The sequence below is a fragment of the Aethina tumida genome, chromosome 1 (genome assembly GCF_024364675.1).
Source record: "Aethina tumida isolate Nest 87 chromosome 1, icAetTumi1.1, whole genome shotgun sequence".
NCBI lineage: Eukaryota > Metazoa > Arthropoda > Insecta > Coleoptera > Nitidulidae > Aethina > Aethina tumida.
Window position 1 is genome coordinate 73,308,838 of NC_065435.1, and position 22,905 is coordinate 73,331,742.

The 22,905-nt window shown below is 31.3% G+C and overlaps 1 protein-coding gene across 4 annotated transcripts in view; it reads left to right on the top strand.

Annotated features, from left to right (window-relative positions):
* Nucleotides 1–22,905, top strand: part of LOC109596033 (extracellular serine/threonine protein CG31145) — a 114,211-nt gene that overhangs the window by 79,150 nt on the left and 12,156 nt on the right. For all 4 annotated transcript variants that reach the window (XM_049961250.1, XM_049961251.1, XM_049961252.1 and 1 more), the window contains 2 exons: nucleotides 18,023–18,115; nucleotides 22,022–22,265. In XM_049961250.1, the coding sequence (XP_049817207.1) occupies nucleotides 18,023–18,115; nucleotides 22,022–22,265 (337 nt within the window). The remainder of the gene's footprint in view (nucleotides 1–18,022; nucleotides 18,116–22,021; nucleotides 22,266–22,905) is intronic.

Sequence of the window (22,905 nt, forward strand, 5' to 3'; positions counted from 1 at the left end):
ACACTTTGTCTATCGAACATTGAATTGAATTGACAATGCAAATAATTGGGAAAAAAAAACAAAAGATAAGATCATAACTTCCAAATTTTTCTTTAAATGTGAATAACCTATTCAACATGGCTATGCTTTAAAAATAACTTTTACATATGATTCCGTCTGAAAGATTTGAAATGTATTAACCTTAATGGCTTTGTATAACGAAACTCGTAAGTTCTCTTTTTTAATATTTCATTGCATGTTGTAATGTGGGGAATAAAAAATCATCTATTATGTAAAGGCTTTTATCGCTTATGAAAAATTACCTTCCTGATTTTGAAACACATATTTAGATACAAAATTCTAAACTGAACTGTGAATCAAATTATATTAATATATGACGTTGATTTTGCACACTATTTTAAATAATAAAAAATTACTCAAATCACATTCATAAAATAATCCAAAATAAGAAGAGATAAAAATCTAAGAAGAAAACAATTTTATGAGTGCTAGGGGCGTATCTATCCCAATCTGACCTATCCGGTTAATTAACAATGTAACAGATACTTATAAAGAGACAAGTCGCCAGGAGCTCGGTTTAGGATTAGCGGGGGGCTGATCCCCGCAGAGCATAACAGACATTCGCGTCCCATTAAGTCCTAATTTGGCTTGTTTGGCGAACTTTTCAATTATGTAGACGAATTATTCAGCGGTAAGGTGTCAGGAGTGCTAAAAGATTATATTAAAACCAACGTCGAAAATGCTATGATGAAATTATTAAATTACATTATCGTTGTCGTTTTAGGTTAAGTCTTTTATTAAATTGGACAACAATAAGTAAGCAGGAAATGTTGGAAATCATTTATCACCTAGCCAAAAAATAAATCTGTTTCCACCCTTACTGTTTATTATTTGTATTTTATTACGTTTCTCTCGTATTTCGGAAACAATACACCAAGTAATATTATCTCTCTAAACTACTTAAGTGAATTACGATTGGGCATTCGCTAAACGTGCGATAAATTTACGAGGTAAACATGTGGGATACCGTTGCTAAAATTAAAAAAAAGTAAAAAAATAACCAGGAGGAACCCATCAAGTTCTTATCAGAGAACAAGACTGTATTTTGACGATATGCAAATATATCGGTTTCGCACCCGAATCACGTGCGCTCCACAATTCGTTATCTGTCGGGTTACCAGTGGCGTGCGAAAAAAAATGTAATTTCAAATTGCCTCGGGGAATCGTTGAAAAAACGGTCCATCAATATTCTTGCATTTTAAGTACGAAGTTTCCAACTTATTATTAATTGTGCAGTTTTGACTTTCATGAATTACCCTATTGATGGTTGGGAATAATTTACGCCTGATTACATATTTAAGCCTGTCAATCTAACGCGGAATTGTTGTATATACCAAAACAACGTCGGTTTATTTATTCAAAACGTTAAAATAGCCAACTACATTGTAAAACACATTAAGTATTTAATAAATGTATAAATAATAGGTACATGAGGTTTAAGCTTGATTACTTTACCCTTACTAATGCTTATAAATAATACATACTATTTTGTAGGTTGGTTATAAGTATCAGTATTAATTATTTTAAAGTTTCAATTTTTTTGATAGATTGATTATCTACCTTTACTGTTTTTATAATATAATATATTTATTTTTGGAATAAAGCATACATTGTACAAAAAGTTGCCTTTATGCAGGGTTTTAATTTATATAAAATAAAATAATTGTTTTCAAAATACACTAAAAAATATTCCACATACATAAAACGTTATTTGAACATAACAAATAAATAAAAGCACCGCGAAAAACATGTCGACCGCAATCAGCCAGATTATGTGTAATATTCCGAAAAACAATTTCCCCATTTATTAGTTTATAACATGTGAAATGGCAGTTTATATGTTTTTTATGACCCTTTGCATGTGCCTGATTTCCCATCATCGGCGTATTAAAATAGATAGGGATACCGATCTAAATTGCGACCGGGACATGTTGCTTTATTGGCCGGAGAAAGACGGGATGAAGGAGGAACGGCGGGAGAATGTTCATATTTTATTTTGTACCGGAGATAATCTGTTCGTCGAACGACGAACATAATTTTTTTTCAGCGGGTTTATTTTATAGATATGTTACCATTTATATTTTAGAACTGGAAATTTTATATTTTTAAAACGACTTTAAAATAAAGATTTGTGGTTTTATTATTTTGTTTTCTATTTCTGATACTTAATATGTATTTATATTCATATTCATAGAAGTTGGAATAAAGTCAGTCCGAAATTTTTTAATTAAAAAATCCATATTTATGTTATGCCTATATTTAGACAACTCATTTCTAATTAAAAATAAAAATATAAGTGCAGGTCATTGATTTCTTCCTAATTAATTTGTGCATGTACATTTTTACTATGAATAAAAAGAAAATTGTCAATTGGACGAACGATATTTAATTGGGCTGAACGGTAACTAACATGCAAAACTAGTTGAATGGATGAACAGTTTGCAAATAATCCTATTAAACGAAGTCTTAAACTGAATCGTCGAAATCTGATAAAAGTCTAAAGCCAAAGGCAATCGCCCTAAATCCCATTTATTCAAAATTAGCTCTCGACCGGATGTCTGTGGAGTTTTACGAGTTCGGCAGTATGCTGATGCCGTTGTCGGTTTTGTTACCTGACAAATTGGCCGGGCAAGTTTTACGGCCCGCCAGTGAATGGCACTTATTCGGCGGCGGCATAACACCCGAAGACACCGCTGCATAATCCCGAATCATCCACCTCGGGACGGCCGATTTGATGGCTGTCGTTCGCGATAAACTTCGACGTTATGTCTCCATCAGTTCAGGCACAATTTTTCTTGGATGATCGAATCTGAATATTTTATTAATGGTGGATTTAAAGCCGCCCCTCGATTCCTTTTCATACCTTACACAAGATGTATCCACAGCGTTGTCAATTGCTCGGAAAATTTTATTATTTTGGCTTTGAAACAATTTATATATGCTCGACGGATATTGCGGTTTTGTCTTATACTATTTTTTAGGATGTTTTGTTGTTTAAACCTTCTAAATTGTCTCTAATTGATCATTTTGAAGGTATTTCAAACTGAAGCTGTAAAAGAAGAGTATAGTTTAACAAAAACTTCTGATATGTTGACGGTTAAAGAATGTCTGCCAAAGTGTAGACCGTTGTAACGTAATAGACGATCCGCCGTCATAATGGAGGACAAGTTTACCCAGACTAGTGGTGATATATGTTGAAGGTGCGAAACTTCGGGTTGGATTATCAACTGCGAACAAACTCGCCACTTTAACGGCCCTGGGATTAACACACAGCGGCGAAGTCGTATAACATATGCAAAGCTAAGTAGAGCCACCCCGGAATGGCTCTAATCAGAAGGGATGATCCAACACTGGAGTGTTGTAGCGTGTTTCTAGCGGAAAAATAAACTAGTACATTCACTTTAATTCCTGTCATCATCAGTTGCATTCCGAGAAACTCCAACATAAAACTTCTTAAGAACAGTAATATTTATTTATATATCAAGGCTGAAAAATGCAGAACAGTGTTGACAGTATAGTGTCTCTAAAATAGTGACATCTCGCCTGGATGACTTTAGCACATTTCCATTAAGCACATTAATTATTAGGACGTTGATAATTTCTTAATTATACGTGTATCATTACGTCCGCACTTTCAATCTCAAATCAAACAATGTCAACTTAATTGCTGACACAATTTCGTAAACTCAGAAGAGAACGACCGAAAGTTATCGCATCCCTCACACATATTATTAGACATTACGACCTCAAACAGCATTAGAAACACGGCAGGGTGTTTGGTGGGAGAAAAACGGCCGGACATCCTCGTTTACAAACGCAAGACGTTGTTAGTGTCGACCAACGACATTATTTATGTTTCGTTTCGTTATTAATGGGCCTGTTTTACATTCAACATTTTCACTGAAAACTTTTCACACTATGGAAATGGCGTGAAACTGTGTTTTTGCCGGGGACACGGCATTTTAATTCACTATGGAGGTTGGACACGAATGCAATTTTTGATTGTGTTACGTCCGACCGTGCACCTGTTACGTTATGGTCTTTTTGCGACGACCGTTTTAATTCAAATTTGAGTGGATAATTGGCAGTTGCCTTTCGAACAAATCGCTAAATAATTCTTGCCAACTGTTTTATTGCTCAATTGTGCAATAAACTTAAATAAAAGGCTATAAAAATGTCTGGTGTACTCTTTATTGTGGATATGTGCTGACTTTTAAACACACACTTTTATCAGTAATTGAAAATGGATTGTTTAAATAAATAATAAATTTAATCATTGAATCAAAATATAAATCGGGCTAACAATTTTCTTTCTCACCTTAGGAAAACATGTTCAGTTGTAAGTTTTATTTATAAATTTTATTTCTTTATATACTTTTTTTCTATCAACGATATATTTTGTAAATCTCAAATGAAATAATTGACTTTAAAAAAGTTTATTTTATTAATAACTTTTTTCTTTAAACAATATATTTTAAATATTAGGACCTTGAATAAGTTCTCACAGTTTTTTTACAAAATAAAATACACTAGTAGTTCACATGTGAGAAAACGCCGTTCAACGTCTCTCAGCTTCAAATCATACGGCTTCTGGATCATTCCTAATACCTTGTTTTGAAACTCCTAACTCACCTACTTGTAATATTATTCCAAGTACTACTAGCTTCTGACATCGCTCTCGGTCAAGTAATTCTTCTAATTATTTGTTTTTTATTTTTTTCGGTGTGCCAGTTCTTTATCCTCAAGTTCAAAATTATTATTTTTGAAGCGTCGAAACCAATCTCTACATGTCATATCCGATAATATTATATATATATAAATATTACTTTGTTTGCACAAAAGTGATCTGACATAGTGAGATTTAAGTTTAGGTAAAGTACTTCCTTGCAGGTGCGTTACAATTCGAAATTCCTGTTACAGCAATTTTTAAAGAAACAGCGTGTACTCATTCGAAGTCCTAATAATTTACTATCTATTTCAAACGAAATAATTAATTTTGAATTATTTCTATAAAAAAAAATACGGAAAATATTTGTCTAAAAATTATATTAAATACTGAAATAATACGTACATTAAAAATATATTTTACAGTTCATAATTATTTTTATATAAGAGAAAATGTTATTAAATGTTGAATATCGAAATTTAGTAATAATTTTTACAAATCATAGAATAACAGACATTAATAAGTACATTTGCACAAATCTGTATTTATTAATTATTGTATAATAATTGTAGTAAATAGTATATTGTCCAATAAATAAATACATTATTATTTAATAACTGATTAAAATGATTTTCATTTACAGCAAATATTATTATCCCGAAACAAATGTTCTTTATATAAATACATGGGTGTCTTTTGAAGTGAATAATTTGAATTATTTGAAAAATCAACAATGTAATCTGCATAATTTAAAGTAAATTCCATCAACAACATAACTTTTAAAACAGTAATTAAACTATCAGTTTCCTTAGAAAGAATATAAAATTAATTAAAAATAATAAAAAACAGTATATAACAGCTATATTTTTCCAATTAGTACTTCATCAGTCTCCCCTTACTCTACGGACAGCTTTCACCCTCCTTGAGATATTTAAAATTTGTGAACGAATAAATTTTTGATTCATAGCTCGTCATTCTTCTCTAAGCATAACATGCTCCTCTCAATTTTGAGGATGATAGTTTCGAGTGTAAATTCTCTTTGAAGACGGTCCCCTACGTATTCAAATGGATTTCAGTCCGGTGAACGAGGGTGCCACTGCATCCACGTAATGTTATAAATTTATAACTCACGCACGGTGAGATATGATCCAAATTCTTGAGGAATACTAATTGGTTGAATAACCAAGTCGTGATATTGTCGGGCATTTGTAGTTTCTCGATTTAATATCAACTCCCTTTCGCCCTGTTACAGAACCACCTCTAAAGGTGACAGTTGGAGCAAGCCTTAGATGATGATTTATTCTCTGCGGGTTCCCTGTTTAACAGGAGGTGTTGAAAATGTCGTCTGGCAATAGGACCAACTTCATGCAATGTTCTTCTTATGGTGGACAGACTTACAATAATTCCAACGCCTGCACGAAAATGTCATTTGGTCTAACAGAAATAATTAAAAAACAGTCTTTTACTCGTAGGTCATTGTCGACCATTATTACGTCGACAATTTGTTACACTTTGTGAGCCGTTATACATTTGTTACTTGTTGACTCAGATTACCATGGTCCAAAATTGTAATTATAGCGGCAAAATCGTCAGAAGAAGGTCTTCTTTGAGGGATTTTACGGTGTGAAGTAACAGATATATTAAGAATCTACTGAATAAAATATGTTCACATCCACAAAATATTGTTTTTATGCCTTTTAAATATATAAAAAGTAAAATTATTTTAAAATACTGATATAAAATATATTTAATCTAGGAAATTCAAATTACTCACTTCAAGATGCAAAGTATATATAAAACTAACAGACAATAGTTGAATTGCCATTTTTTTTTGAAAACAAATTATTTTTTGAAATATTATAATGAAAATTTATTAAAATAATAAAGTATATACTTTTTTATTAATAAATTATATTTTAATATGTAAATTGGCATGACATTTATAATGTTTTTAGCTTGTATAATTAATATTCCCATCCACATATCCTATATGTAAAAAAGAGTTTAATTTATAAGATTCATATATTTTTTAAATAAAATAATAGTTATTAAATATTTATTACGTAGTATTGAACTCATTCACAATACGTATATTGTTATAAAAGTTAATAAAACTTAAAATTGAATGTAGATTTGATTCTGTATTTCGATAAGGATAAATTTGTTTTCAATCAATGTCTGGAACTTCGTATGCAATAAAACAATAATACAAAAAATATCGGATTCATTTCATTGTCCATTCTATCTATTTATAAACTATATTGACAAAATAAAGCAACCACAGACATTTCTGCAATACTATAACAGTGCTGCAGTTATTTCCGATAGCGAGCTATTGAAATACCAAAGCACCCGCATACAAAGCACGTTTCCGGACGTGACACTAGCAACTCACTCCGGTTTTAATTACAACCCCGTCCCGACCTCAGCCAACCCCATATTAAATCACTTCTCGCCAGGTAACCGACGCGAAATAAACACGTCTCGAGTTGATGGAGTGGCGGCGGCGTCGATGTGTTAATGCAGCGTCGACGTGCCGCGTCCCATTGCGTCGCATCGGATCACGGCCAGTTGAATCAAAACCGCCACTAATGTCCAGTTCGATTACTTGCCGGACGGGCAAACGGCGCGGATCCACTCCCGACGCCCCACGTCTCTGTACCGATCAAATTAGCCGCACATTTCGCTCGATAACTGCCGTTTGACGTTGATGAATTATACACGGTGTTGCGGTTTGGCGGCTGCGACGTCTGATAGCTTATTTATTAAGGAAATTGAAACTTTCTGCTTGACTGATAATATAATGTGTAATATATTATTATAACGATGGAAATAACGGTGCAGAATGAAATTGATATTAAGTTGAAATTCAGTTTTGTTTTATTTAATTATGGAACATGTATGGAAAATTCATTTTATGCATATATATAAATATAACATTTATAATATTACAAAAAAAAAAAAATACATGACAGAAAAAGCTGTTGAAGCTACAGTAATTTAGTTGTGTTGTTCTATTTGGTCTGCAATATACACAGACATATATGATTATAAAATGCAAAACATAATTAAAGCGCATGTTTATAAAATTATTATGAAAACAAAAAATAACATTGTTATAGCATGCATATATCTGCATATAAATTTTATATCAGTGTTAATTTTTAATTAGAATGTAAAGTGAACAATTAATATATAGACAGTGGGTATATTACACAGTCTAAAATCCTGAAAATGAATGAAAAAAATCGCGTGTGAAAGAGCTTTAATTATAAACGTTAAATAGTAAAATTATCATATTGCTTTGTACCTACGTAAATGATATTTTGTTCTCTTTATTTTCAGTTAGGTATCTGCTAAATTTCAACTCCATTTCAGAACAGATAATATAACATTACACTAATTTAGAAACACAGAGAACTCGGTGCAATTCAAAATGTGTTAAGTGTAAAAGATTATTTGAATATTTAGTTTTACTTTTGTAGATAATTATCTCATTGTCTTCAATTGATGAATTTATTACGGTGTCTACAAAAAAGTTAACAAGAACAAAAAAAGCAATACTACACTGCACGTCTTTTGAAGTGAATAATTTTGGAACATGGTAATCTGAGTCGCGCTTGAAATCGATATTAGCAAACTAGTAATGTCAATATATGATATGGTGGTGGTCGACAACGACCTACGAGCAGAAGACAGGACTGTTTACTAATTATTTCTCCTAGACGAAATCGCATATTCTCTACATCCAGGCTTCGTGCAGATATTATAATCACTGTAAATCTGTCTACCATGAGAGGGACGTTGCATGAAGACGGTCTTAAAGCCAACACCATATACTAAACAAGGAATAGCAGGTTGCCCGCAGAGGATGGACCAACAATCACCACCTACATTGTAACCGATTGGCATAATTGTTTGTTCACAGATGAGTCTAGGTACACATTATATCACTTGGATAGTCGTATTAGGACATGACGTAAAGAGATATCGTGGCTCCAGCTGTTGCTTTTGTAGGAGATTCCGTAACCGTGTGGGATGAAATTCCTTTTCATATTAAAGCGAGAAACTATGAATACTCGACGATATCACGACTTTATTATTCAATCAATAATAAATACATTTGTTCAAAAATTTGGAGATTTTGTTTCTGTTAAAGGCAATGTCCGACCTCATCAAGCGAAATCATTACATTACTTCACGTTCATCAGATTGCAATTCAATTGAATACGTATGAGATCGTCTTCAAAGACAAATTTACACTCGAAACCAGCAGTCTCAAAATTTGTAAGAACTTGCTAACGCTTATTCGTTCACTAATTTGGAGTATCCCATGATGGATGGAAGTTGTTCGTAGAGCAAAAAAAGAAAAAACAAGCAATCATTGTAACAATATAACAGTTAATATTCCTTTTTTTAATTTTAACTTTTTTAGTTTTATTAATTTTCAAAGAAATTCTGTTGTTGATGCAATTTGCGTAAGAGATTTCATTCTTTATTGAAACTTATTTTGATAAAATATTTGCCTTCAAGAAAGGCAGTGGATGATATTTTAAAAAATGGTGAATGCGCAGCTATTTCGGATGAGAAAACAAATTGTAATAAATTAAATTCAGTATGCTACAATATTCTGTTTGATGAATAATTTAAATTTGATTTGTACATTACTGTGATGTTAAGAACCTCAAATTCTATGAATAACATTTAGCAATGTAAAAATGCAATGTTAGTTGTTTTTCTAATGGTGTATGCTAGGTAAATATGATGATGTAAATATTATAATGTAAAGATGTAAATAATTTACGCAACAAATTAATTAATTTATTTAATATATAACTACAATTTAAATATAATTCTTGTTTTTCTAATAAACATTGATTTTTATAACCATTTTGCAATGTCTCCGTACAACATTTTGACCTGCAAATTTATTAGAAGTTTTTTGCAATAAAAATTGGGGATACGTAATGCGAAAACTACTCTAATAACAATGCGACTGAACTAAAATCAAATGAATTCCATAACCCATAACCAGCGACCATATCATTTGGACGCAGCACGCTAAACAAAATATAATTGAGTTCCAGGGCAGTTCTGCGTGTGTGAGAAAATACAAAATAACCTGCTTAAGTTTTAATTGCAGTCCTGCGCCGTTAATATTTAATTTCATCGTTTGTATTTGAGTGCGAGAGCGCCAGTCGTAATAAACATCTTGAAACTCTCCAGCCTAATTAAAACAAAACCATTTCATTATGCATTCTGATTAAAATTGATGGCAGTAAATTTAATTATAATTCACGAGTGCGGCATATTTTTTTTCGCCGCCACGAATCCAATTTCGTTTTCACTTAACTCGAAATGAGTTTTGCACAGATGCAATTTTAACCGCATGTATGTGGATAATGTCTGGGAGACAAACTGCACATTGGCTTCCCGGGACACATAAATAAATTACTGACGAATTTATCAGCCACAGTCGTAACTCTGCGAAATACTAAATAAACAAGTCAAAAATCAGAGAATCCGTTTAACTTTATTAACTATTATACTAATTGTAAAATATGTTAGTTATAATATATAATACGAGTAAATATCATCTAAACTCATTCAAATTGACATGGTGGTAATTTATATTTTATAGGTATTGAATTTCCTTGCCATTCGATTGTTCTTAAATCCTCGAACTTTGAACTTTGATTAATATTTAACCAGCCAAAAATACCAATTTCAACTGTCCTATTATTAAAAAAACCCGATAAAATTCTGAGGTTTTATTCATTTAATAACTCTGGTTAAAGCAATTACAAAATTTTCTGACAAGTTTAAAATCCTTTAACAAAATTGTCCCATGTGTGTCATCTATGTAAAAAGCATCTTTCATAAAAAAAGAATGAAAATCTTATTTGTACCTATCGTGTGCTCGTTTTCACCTTTTGAATAAATCACGAAGTGGAAAAAGCACATCGGATCTGAACCCGTTAAAGGCCCTTATTTGCGGCTTACTAATGACTGCGAACCGGAGCCGGGTTGAAACGGTCTCCACATCTGTATATTTAATATACTTTTGCCTCATTCGTCGATTGGATTTCTTTGGGTATCGAGATACAAATCCCGTAACACGAGACCGACACCCTAACAAAATTTAGGGTGAGAACGTGTGACCATAAAAGCCGAAAGCAGTTTTATGTTTTTATTCTTTTAAATAAAACACGAGACGTCGGGCCCTTTTTTTAAATATTTTAAAGTTGCCGTGCGGGATAACGGTGACGGTCCCGTGACATATTTATAAGGATGCAAGATTTTCCGGAAACGTAAATACTGAATAAAATGGAATGCTCGTATCACAAACATTGAAGATGATAATACGGGTGCGAATTTGTAAATTGAAGTCAAATTTATTTAAGTTAACGGTTAAACATGCGGTATTAAGGGACGGGGCTCTATAGACCCAATCCAAAGTTTGTTTTGCTTGTGGCAATTTAATAAATTAACGTAAAACAGTTCTAGTTAAATTGCAGTGATGAAGAGGTCCCTGAAAAGTAGCGTACAGGAGATTAAGACACCGATGGACGAGCGGAGAGCAGGATATCGTAATTGAATTTATTTGAGAGGAACGGAGGCACGTTGAGCCGGCTACGTCGTTAAAGTATTATATTGGCAGCAGGACGGAGGAGAGTGTATAAAGAAAGGGTATTAAAGTGGCATTACAACAATTCTTTTGTCGTTAGGGAGTCCTGCCGCGTCATCGTGATGTCAGATAGATTAAACACGCTCAACCTGGAAAACCGTCGTCGCGACGCTATAGTATACGTCGTTCGTTTTTCGATACGTGATGGGGTCCAACAGACCACATTTGCCTTTAATGTCTGACCATTTGCCGTGTTTTGTGGGCCATTCGTCTCCGCGTCCTTCCTTTGTCTTCGCTCTTTCAACGAGTGGATCCCGCAATGATTGTTTTATTAACCGGGCCATATTTTCTCCAAAAACAATGGGTTTGCTGACACCCGCTTTATTATATTACCACCATATCCTATCTCTGCACCTTTTAACATTCTTCATAGGTGTTTTACGAAAATTGTTTTATCCCATTCATATATTTTTTGGCTTCATTCTTCTTCACACTTCAATTTCGCACCTCACTTTATTGTGCCAATTCCTTAAGCATAAGCAACTTCTCTAATATATTAAATTATATAATATATTCATTTAAAATACAATCACCATTTTCATATTTATAAAAAAATACTCATGCATTATATGATATAAAATTAAAAAAAATATTGATTTTATATCAAATGTAATTAATAATAACATTATTCTAATTAATTTATTCTTTCCCTTTAAGCAAAATAATAACATAAAAGATAAAAAATCTTTCAGAACATCATTCTTTGATGTAAACAATTAATTCTTTCAGTTTAATTCATTCTTGACATGACGAACAAGTTTAGTATTCTTTGTTTCCTAATAACACTATTCGATTAAATTATATTTTTGAATAAGCACAAAGCCTTTTTTGACTAATTCGTTAAAGCATAATCAATTATTAGTTGACTTGATTAGAAGGTTAGGAAAAAAATGATTGTAAATTCTTATTAATACACAAAAAAATTTATTAAATTTGGTATATGCCCATTTTGTAGGATGCTAAATTAATTTTTTAAATAAAAAATAATTTTTCTCTTTTTTATATCTGTTAAAAATCATCCGGCTGACCTCGATTGAATTAAATAGAAAGCAGTTTTTATGAATGCATATGCATATGAGTTTTTTGTTTTTTATCTTTTACTCCGTTATTCATTTAAATTTGATAAATTTTGGTATTTGGTACACTAGTTTACATAAAAAAAAACAGTAAATTTTCTTTGATGAATTCAATGTTAAAGTTAATACTGTCAAAACGTCAAATCTTTGAAAATGTGTATGCTATTTTACTTTATTAAGATATTAAAACACTGTGACTCAATAACTGTATGTGTTATGTAGTTATGAGTAATCGTATATAAAAAAGAGTAATTTTTTTGACTTCTTAATAACTTGTAACGTTAAGAATAGCATAAACATATCGAAACCAATTGTTTCTTTCTTTATTTTATTGTATAGAAACTCTTTTACAAAAATTTTGACATTATGCAGAAACTGTTTTTCGTATATTATCATTATTTTGAGCTATAACTGAAACTAAATCGAATTTAATTTCATTTATATATGTCAGTTTCTATTACATTTTCATGCAATAATTACTTCTCTGAGATTATTATCTCAATAAGCAAGAGTAAAATGTATATACTTTCATTTTGGCTAATAAAAAATATTTTGAATGTTGCGAATCCAGTTCTTATCGAAACAAGCACAGTTTCGTTAAATCCTTTCTAAGTAAGTCTCTACTTAAAAAAAAAAAATTGAAAACTAAATGTTAATAGCGCCGGTTTTCAATATCTTAATACAATTTTTTCATAAACTGATACAGAAAGATAACTAATTTATGCAGTTGTTTAGACATATTCAAGGTTTAAATAAAATAAAAGAGTTATGTAAACATTGTAAAGAAGTTACAACATTTCTACATTACATTTTCCTAATTTAAAAAACGAAATTGATCACAAGGTTTCTATGGAAATAAGGAATCAAGATTGTTGGAAAGGTGATTTTTGTCGGACCACTGTGCGAGAAACTGATTATAAGATTTTTCGCAGTACAAACAGTGTGCTATAACATTATTTTATACTATAATATTTTAAATTAAATTAAATTAAATTAAAAATTATTTCTAGGAATTGCAGTGTAATATACTTCCTCTTACGGTTAAATGACTATTTATCGAATCTGATACTATTTGCTCAAAATTTTCATAAACAAATTCCTATAAATATGCCTTTTTGCGGATCAATATATGACTTTATGTATTGCAATTTGCATAAATATTTGCTTTAAGTGAACATCTCAAAAACACGGCCCAACTAAAAATCATTAGAATCGAATTATTTTTAGATAAAAGTTAATTTATTGTTTGTTATTAAAATTAGGAGTACGTTTCTGAAGACCTAGATAATAACATTTTTATATAAAAATTTCAGTAGGTCCTAAAAATCTTACAAAAAAAAGAATTAAGTGTAAGATAGATATAAAACAAAAAATAAACAATTCAAACTCCGCAGTAATCTTGCCAGTTTAAACCGTGTAACCAGTTGTATAAACACGGCAACAACCCAATAGGACCTGTTACAATTTATTGGTGTGTTTGCCGCGAGTTGATAACGGTCTCCCGGCGGGAGTTCCGGAAAATAGAATTCAAACTTTAGCTGGAAACTATTTCAGGAAGCTGTAATCACGGCCAACTTCAATCTAGTTTATTTTAAAAAGGCGCCCGTTTTCTTTATTTAATTCTGTAAGCGGGTTCGGAATTGTGTTCGCGTGAAATTGCTCTTGATTGTTCCCATGATATATATATACATATATATATATATATATATATATATATATATAAATAATTTTTTATAAATTATAAAATTTACTCGTAGTTTAAAATATGCGGATCATATTTTAAATTGCTTTGGGTTGTGGTGATCGTATTTGGTTTATTTCCCTGTTTTGAAATGCAAACTCGCCAGCAAATCATACAAAATAACGTCGGACAACAATATAAAACGGGACAGTTTTGCGAGTCAGCCCGTTTCGTAATCCGCCGGGTCAAGAATTGACCCTCGACTCCGGGATCATCATCGAGATTGGAATATTTTACACGGTTTTTTTTTGCGAGACGCCAGACCCGAATATTGTCCACCGCATCGATTTTGCCGCGTATGGAAATAACGGCGACTTGTATTTTTAGATTTGCTCCCGTTTTGTTCGGTGTCGGGAGCGTGTTTTTTTGATTAATGCGGGCACTATTTTATCCAGATGACTTTTTTTGTATTTTCTTTTGATCATTGAAATTAAAATTTAAGTGACACAACCCTTTCATATTTCCTTTCTGCAATATCTATGTAGATTTTTACATCCAATAAGTGTTTTTTATAACTTTATAAACATTTGCAATATAAATGTAGAAACATAAAATACTACAGAAATTTCTTTTATTTTAACTTTTTTCCAATAAAATCTTTAGTTTGAAAATTCTACTGTGCTTTCTTGAATGTAATTTAAAATCACATTTTTCTAATGTAATTTATTCCTTCTCATCGGGTAATACAATGAAATAAAGAGATTAAAAATGAAGTTACAATCAATTTAATTCTTAGTATTACAAGATGAGGTTCAATTTTCTCTGTTGTCACTAAAATAATCATTACTCAGATATATATTTTTAAAAATATAGTAACAAGCATAAAATAGATAGTTATTATAATAATTAGTAATATTTTTTGTGAAATCTTGTATGTGCCCATTTTGTGAGATAATTCAATTGGCAATGGCTTATATTAAATTCAAACAAATAAATTTTTAATAAGTTTTTATTTAAAATTACTAATATAATCACCTTCGTTATCAACAACCTTTTGCCATCTAGTGTGCAAATTTTCAATCCATACCAATAAAAATCAATTAGTCTTTGAGTTTTCTAAATGGCATTTTGGACATCATCCAATTTATCAAATTTTTGCCATTAAGAAAATGTTGTGGGGACCGGAATAAAAATCCGAGGATGCAATATTGTATGGTGAGTGAGGCATTACCTCCCACCCCAATTCATTATTTTTTTTCAGTATTCGTCTTGCACAGTGTAGTCTTGCATTGTCGTGTTACAGAATGACGCCTTTCCTATTGACAATCGCCGGATATTTTTCGACATAAGATTGGTTCACTCGACCCGATTGATCAATAAACGTCTGTATTAAGTTATTCCAGTTGCTGAACTTTTTAAAGTGAACAATTCCGCGAATACTCCACTAAACACACAGAAACGCCCTTTTGGGATGACGCTTGGCAGTACTTCATGCTGATTTATTTGGAGAGAGCCACTGCCTTTTGCGTTTTGGATTATTATTGGTTCTGTATGGAGCAGTTGAAGCAATAGGTTGTATGTGGAGGAACGGTTAGCTTTGTTCTCTTCCCACAGAATATAGGAGACCCAAAAACACCTGTTCTGCTTATTTTTCCAATCTGTTGTAAATGTTCCTGGATGGTTCGCAAATATTTGTTAATAGTTGGTTGGGATTTGCTTCCACTTTTGCCTTTAGCATATTGTTGGTCTCCCTGATCCATAGGAGTCAGAAAAATCAAAATTACCGGATCTTGCAAAACCATCTTTGGCATTTACGAGCGTCTAATGCACTTGGATTAACATCGCATATGTTACGTTACAACCCTTGTGAAACTCGAAAAAAATGGAATGAATATGAATGAATGAATAGAATATGCTCTTCTGGTATTTAACGGGCCATTTCATCCCAAATTAAAAAAATAATAATATTGAATTATTTAGAAGTGAAGAAGTGCACGACTTAGCAGAAACGATATCACTTTCCGGTCTCCCTAATATATATGTCTTTTATAAGAGGTTCAAAACAACAATATTTTTAAGTTAAAAGCTATTAGCAAGAAACTAATAACAAAATTGAAAGTCCCTAAGCTTTTGTATTGTATGTTACATTTTACTGTATACCAAAAAACCTTATTATGTCCAGTTCCAGTATGAATAAAAAGAATTTTGTCAGCTACAATTCAATTTCATGTATAAACTTTTTATTTAGCTTTTAAAATAAACTAGGTACAAGTTGTGAAAAATATGACATTTTCAGTTTTTTCATTATTCAGTCGATTATATATCTCAAATTTGATTTAAGTCATCTAAAAATTATGACAATGAACATACATTAAAGTTTCCTTATTATAGAAGATCTCTGAATAAGACAAAATTTTAAAAATTATATTGGTGTATATATATATATATATATATATATATATATATATTGTTTTATAGAATAGATAAAATATACTAAAAGCAATAATCAACAAACTTTAAAAAATAGACAGGCTATAAAAGCATATCTCATTTAAAAAAGGTAATAAACTATTTTAATAATATCAGTTCCACAACAAAAACCAAATCCACATTCACTACTTCATTTGCCGTTAATAAAGGCCCGTGATAAATAACAAACAGGCTTTGATTGACGTTTTCCATTTCCTGTTTTATATAGCCATAAAATAATGCACAAAATAAGACATAGGAAGTTTTTAATTTGCCAATTCCCCGCGAAGCAGCAACAAATAAACAGAAAAATACAGCGGTTCCGTGTTGAACAATATCTGGCCTCAACGGGAGACCGTCTTTAATAAAACTCGAGACGCGCTGCCTCAGCCGTTTTCATTTACTTAACGTTTTATGTAAACCTTATAATGTATACACGGATTTTCCTGTATTTCCTTTTTGAGACCGGCGCCCTGAAATCAGGCAAATCTCGAGCGTTACACTTGTGGCTTCTGTCGTGTGCCCTTGGGAACCACCGGTCTTTCGCGCCGTTTTAAACGCCAAGCGAAACACATGCGACCGTTTTTCCGGGAAACGGGACGCGGTCAGATACATCCCACAGGATGTCGAAGTGTTTCTGGGTAAATAAAAGTCGTCGTGGCGTCCAAACCAACAACAACAACAAAAAATAAAATGATGTGGGCCGCTGGGAAATCGGTGGCTGGGAAAAACTCGGAGCCTGGGGAACGATTTCTTGTGATTTAAGAATAAATGTATACAAAATTTAATCAACCATCTTTAGGACTTTTATTTTTATATACGACAATATTAAAACATGCTAATAAAATATTTTTTGAAATGCTAAAATTGTAACAAAAGGTTGAACGAAAAAATAAAATTGTTATTTAATTTTTTATCCATACTAAAAGCAATTTTTTAATAATATTGAATAAATAATTGTTTTTCAATATGTTACAAATAAAATGTTGTTTTTAGTGTTTTTAAACAATACCGTTTATTATTTGCGATTAAAAATGGTGTAACGTACATTCATTAAATTTCTTCAATTGAAATGTTGATATAAAAACCAACTGAAATATTTGTGTAATTTTATTTTAGCTTTTTAAAAATCCATTCCATTCAAGGAATTTATTGACATTCAAGTAATTTTCATTTTAAATCAAAATCAATTCTGTTCAAATAAATTTAAATATGCACCGATATAAAATTCAATGAATTTATTATTACCATCTATTATTTTAAGCGGCTGGAACACTGAATTTAAACATTGACCTCAAATAACAACATGTTTATTTAATTTATGTATCTTACAATATCTAATAGCAAAAACAACGAATTTAGAAATATTTTTTTTTTTGCAGGTTCCCGAGGGAGCAGCAAACCCTTCCGAATCACTTTTACTTCACGGACTACGAGAGGCACAACGCGGAGATTGCCGCCTTCCACTTGGACAGGTGAGTTCCTTCCCCATTTTTCGATCTCCAATCCCCAATTTTACGGTCCGCGTTCATGTAGAGGAGTTTATGTTCAAAATTTCAATATTCTCAATTCATTTATATCTCTAACTCCAGAACTTAAGAAGACGTATAAATTAAATGTTTATCCTAAATTAAGTGTAGAAAGTAAATCATTAAAATATATTAATTTACTTCTTCTTTTATATAATTTTTTTTAATAATTAAAATATTTTGTAAATTTACTTTTACAATACCATTTTAAAAATATGTCAAATCTTATTGATTGATAATAAAGACTAATAAGGACAATCATTGTAGACAATAAAAAATGATATTTGTACTATTCGGATTCACAAAAAATGTATATTAATAAATTTGTGACAGAATTAAATATATGAAACATTTCTTATTGTATCAGTGCCATCAAGACCCACAATTGTAATTTTGTCGGTTAAACTTTATTCACTAATGAGACTCTTAAAAATATTTTAACAAGCACTAAACTAATATTCTTACTTATTTTTAACATTTTATTTCATGAAGAAAAATTTTTATTAGAAAAACATGAACCACAGACATTAAGATAATACATTTGTGTATTAAATTTGGTATGTACTCATTTAAAGGAAGCATTCATTTATATAATTTTAAATGTAAATGTAAAATATGATATAGATATATGACAGATTTCTGTCGGATGTTATAAAATACAAATGGCAAACATAAAGTTGTTTCATTCATTAAAATTCAGTAAATAAAAATGCAGTGTTTTCATATTAGACCATCGTATGTGAATAATATTTCAAATACTTCTATAAGTCGAAGCAAATTGGTAGACAATGGCGTCTAGGGTGAAAATTATATGTAATTTTTACTTGATAACTTGAACTTCGATTACTCCATTATCTTGATAACTGGAACTAAATATTTGGCACATAAGACGATAGGACTAATTTCTCCTGCCTCAGATAAACTCCTCGAGGTTTTTCCTTATGACCGAACGGCATTTCCTGTCGGCAACAATTCTAAGACAAATTATAGATTGATTAGAATACAATTCAATATAATTTACTTTATGATGTTTACATAATTCAAAATGGAAGTACATTTTACTAAGGGTTTTATTAAATTAAATGTCAAGACAACTTTTACAATGGCAATCCTTATATTTCGCTATTAAGCTTCATGTGAGGAAAAATATGTATGAAAATATCGATAAAGCTATTCTGGAATGGTTTAATTGTAGCTTTTTTTGCATTAAAATAAAAACTTTTTATAATATAATATATAATAATATTGATATTATTTACATATTTATAGGTCATGTTATTTTTGATAAGTGGTGTAATATCTAGATTAAATCATACTTATATGATAAATACACATTTATAAATTTTCTATGTATGTATTTTTTTGTCACAAATCATGGTTCCAGTTTAAATGTATTTCAATAATCAATTACACTGCTAAATGACAAATTTTTTACTTTTGGTAAATTAATTTTCATTGGAAGATACATTATATTCTTATTTAATGATATTTATCTATTTATTGCGCATCAAATCATTTATTTATACTGTTTTAATTGTGCCACTTAAAGAAAAACTTTAGTTATTTAAGTAGACCTCTTAAAGTAAATACTACTGGAAACCTACTGTAAGACTCTATTTTATTTGTCAAATATATTTCCCATTTGGAAATGTATACAATGCGTTTGTCCTCGGTTCTTTTCGGCTTAGACTAAGAAAAAATATAACACATGGACTTTTTAGTCGTAAAACTGATTTCATACGAAAACAATCTTCTGAAACTTATTTTTAGAGACGGTTTTTTTTTCAACTTGTAGCTGTGGAAGGCACAATAGCTCCTATTACCAATGTTTCATTCGAGAAAGTTCCGACGCATTTTGAGTCGATGACTCTTGTGCACGAGGATTTTTAACAATGTAAGTAGTGCGGAGACACGGGCTTACTTGCCACGCGACAATTGAAACTTGTATTAAGTCCGCGGTGCAGTAATAAGTCCGAACTGCGAATTTCGACCGTTGCATTTCTCTTCTAGTGCACTTTGACAAAGTTACAATTTGATGTTCGTTAAGTTGAAAGTTCGGAATGACGGTATAACTTCACGACCCCGGATCATTCCGGGAGCCGCTACGCCCGCATCATACACAGTTCGCCGTTGTTTGACTTGGAAAAACCGACGAAAACTTTCAGTCAGACATTACTTACATACAAATTGATACAATGTTATTTTCGCCGCGTAAAGTCCGTGAGGAAATTTGTTAAGTATACCGTAATTGATTCGGTCTACCGCAAACAACTTTATTGCTTGTTGTTGACAAGACTTTTTTCTTTACACCACACGCTGATACTATTAGAATTCGCCCAGCAGAAATCGATTACAAACAAGCAAAACGAAAAACAACTAGATCATTAATTTAGCGGCAGTGATACCCAACGTCATAACAGCCCTAAGTGTGTTTTGACCGAAAGTTAAATATCATATAACACTAATTCCTAAATTAAGATAAATAATTAATCACTTTCTAACTCAATTACGAAATGTTATGCGAAGCTACAACTTCGTAAATAACAAGGATCGCCCCAGGGAATAAATTATACTGACTCTAAAAAATTGAATCACGCCGAAATAGCTGTTTGTCAGCGTCAGGTAATTTAAAGATGTAACGATGTCATAAACTAATGTAATGTGGAAAATTTTTGCTTGTAACGGTTGTTACAGCCATAGTTTTAATATCACATTCAGTATTATTAAAACTATGATTTGGTTTAATTGTTTTTATAGGAGGGTGGTGAAGTATAATTATTTAACTAATTCAGTACCCCTTTTACTTTATAAGTTTTTTTTACAACCAATTTTGTTACTTTTAGAACACTAATAATAAAATTTAGACTACTTTGTAGGAAACATTATTACTCACATGCACTTACTTTTAGTTCATGACAATAAAAAGGGGAAATTCTAGTTTACGACTAAAAGCCTAATAGTTATTGTTTGAGATATTTATAACTAACACACATTTGACATTATTTTTTATAAGTTTTTAAATATTTACAATCTATAAATTGAACCCAAGGTATAGTCGATTTTCAGAACAACGAAAATTTTTGCAAATATGAAAGTATTTTGTAGCAAAATAATTTTTCCTTTAAATTTAACACAATTTTTTTTTAATTATATTTAATATTTTAAGCAATTTCAGAGGAAATCAGATTTTTAAAACAATATCATGCTAATTAATTTTATGTGGTCAAAACAAATTCTTGGTGTAATGTGGTAATGTAATATTTAAAAATGCTGTGCTTTGTTATAAATTAATTTTTTGTTTCATAATATTAAAAATAATGATTTTTTTTAATATATCAATTCATTTATATTTTTTAAATTTTACTTAGAATCATCTAAAAGAATTATTGTGAATTATAATTTTCAGCCCTTTTTAGTACGTATTTATAACCACAAAGAGTCGTAACAAAACTCTACTAACTAAAATTATTATTTAATAAAGCCGAATGCTTCGTAAAAGTGACTACATAATGAAATGCCGAAATCAATTACCCTTATAAAGTTAATAGCCTTAAGATTCAATTAAACAGTGGCGAGTTTTTCAGACCCGGAACTGGTGTAAGAACCGCTCGAAAAAGATTCCCATCCGCCCCTTCCTTCCCTCCATTATTAAATTCAGTTCGCAAAGTTGTGACTAATTAGTTCATTTCCAACCCCTTTCTGCCGACGCGGTCATGAAATCCAATGCGATCCTTTATATCAGTATCTGAAGTTTGTAATATTATATTTTGTGTCACTTTTCTGAAACCCCAGCCAGACTTAAATCGATATCGAAAATTATTAATTCATAAACTGTTTTCGTTCGTTTTACAGGATAATGGGCTTCAGACGGGCAATGCCTGTGACCGGACGTATGTTGAACATCACGACGGACCTGTACGAGAAGGCGGACGGTGAACTGCTGAACACGTTCTTCGTCTCGCCCTCCGACAATCTGTGCTTCCACGGCAAGTGCTCATACTATTGCGACACGTCGCACGCGATCTGCGGTAACCCCGACACACTCGAGGGCAGTTTTGCCGCCTTCCTGCCCTCCAGCAAAATCGCCCCCACCAAAGTAAGCATTTAAATGTTAATTTAAAGTATTGATGCTTTATTATTTACAAATGATTATTTTATAACTTAAATCTAAACGGTTGTAATTGGTAGCAGATAATCCTATCGAAAACTGTACAAAAGCCACTTTTATTGGACGTGTAAAGTGATGGTGAATCCACAACAAAAGATAGTGGATGGATCTGGGAATTAGAGATCTTTATCCGCAATTTATTTGATTTTGGCAATCCAGAATTTCAACCGGGGAGAATGTTGTTCGGTAACTGATTCAAAGATTAACGTGCCAATTTATGTTTTTCTCAACTGTTCAAACGCGATTTTATCAGTCTTGAATTGTACCTTTGCATTTTCTGACTGGAAAAATTCACATTCGTGTTAATAAACTACATACTTTGTAATGTAGTTGTAACTGGGATAAAAGTTTTAAAAAGTTAATTTAATTAAAAATGCGCAACAAAGCGAATATATTCATAGGTAGAAACAAGTCAACTTAATTAAAAATTCACCGAAAGCAAGTTATCTGATAAGCCTTTTGTATAATTATAATGGTAGTTGTTTGCTTTTGTATGTGTGCTTTGCTAAAATTTGAATAGTTCAAGGACAGATCAGCGCAGAGACTATTGCGCATTATAATGGGAGTG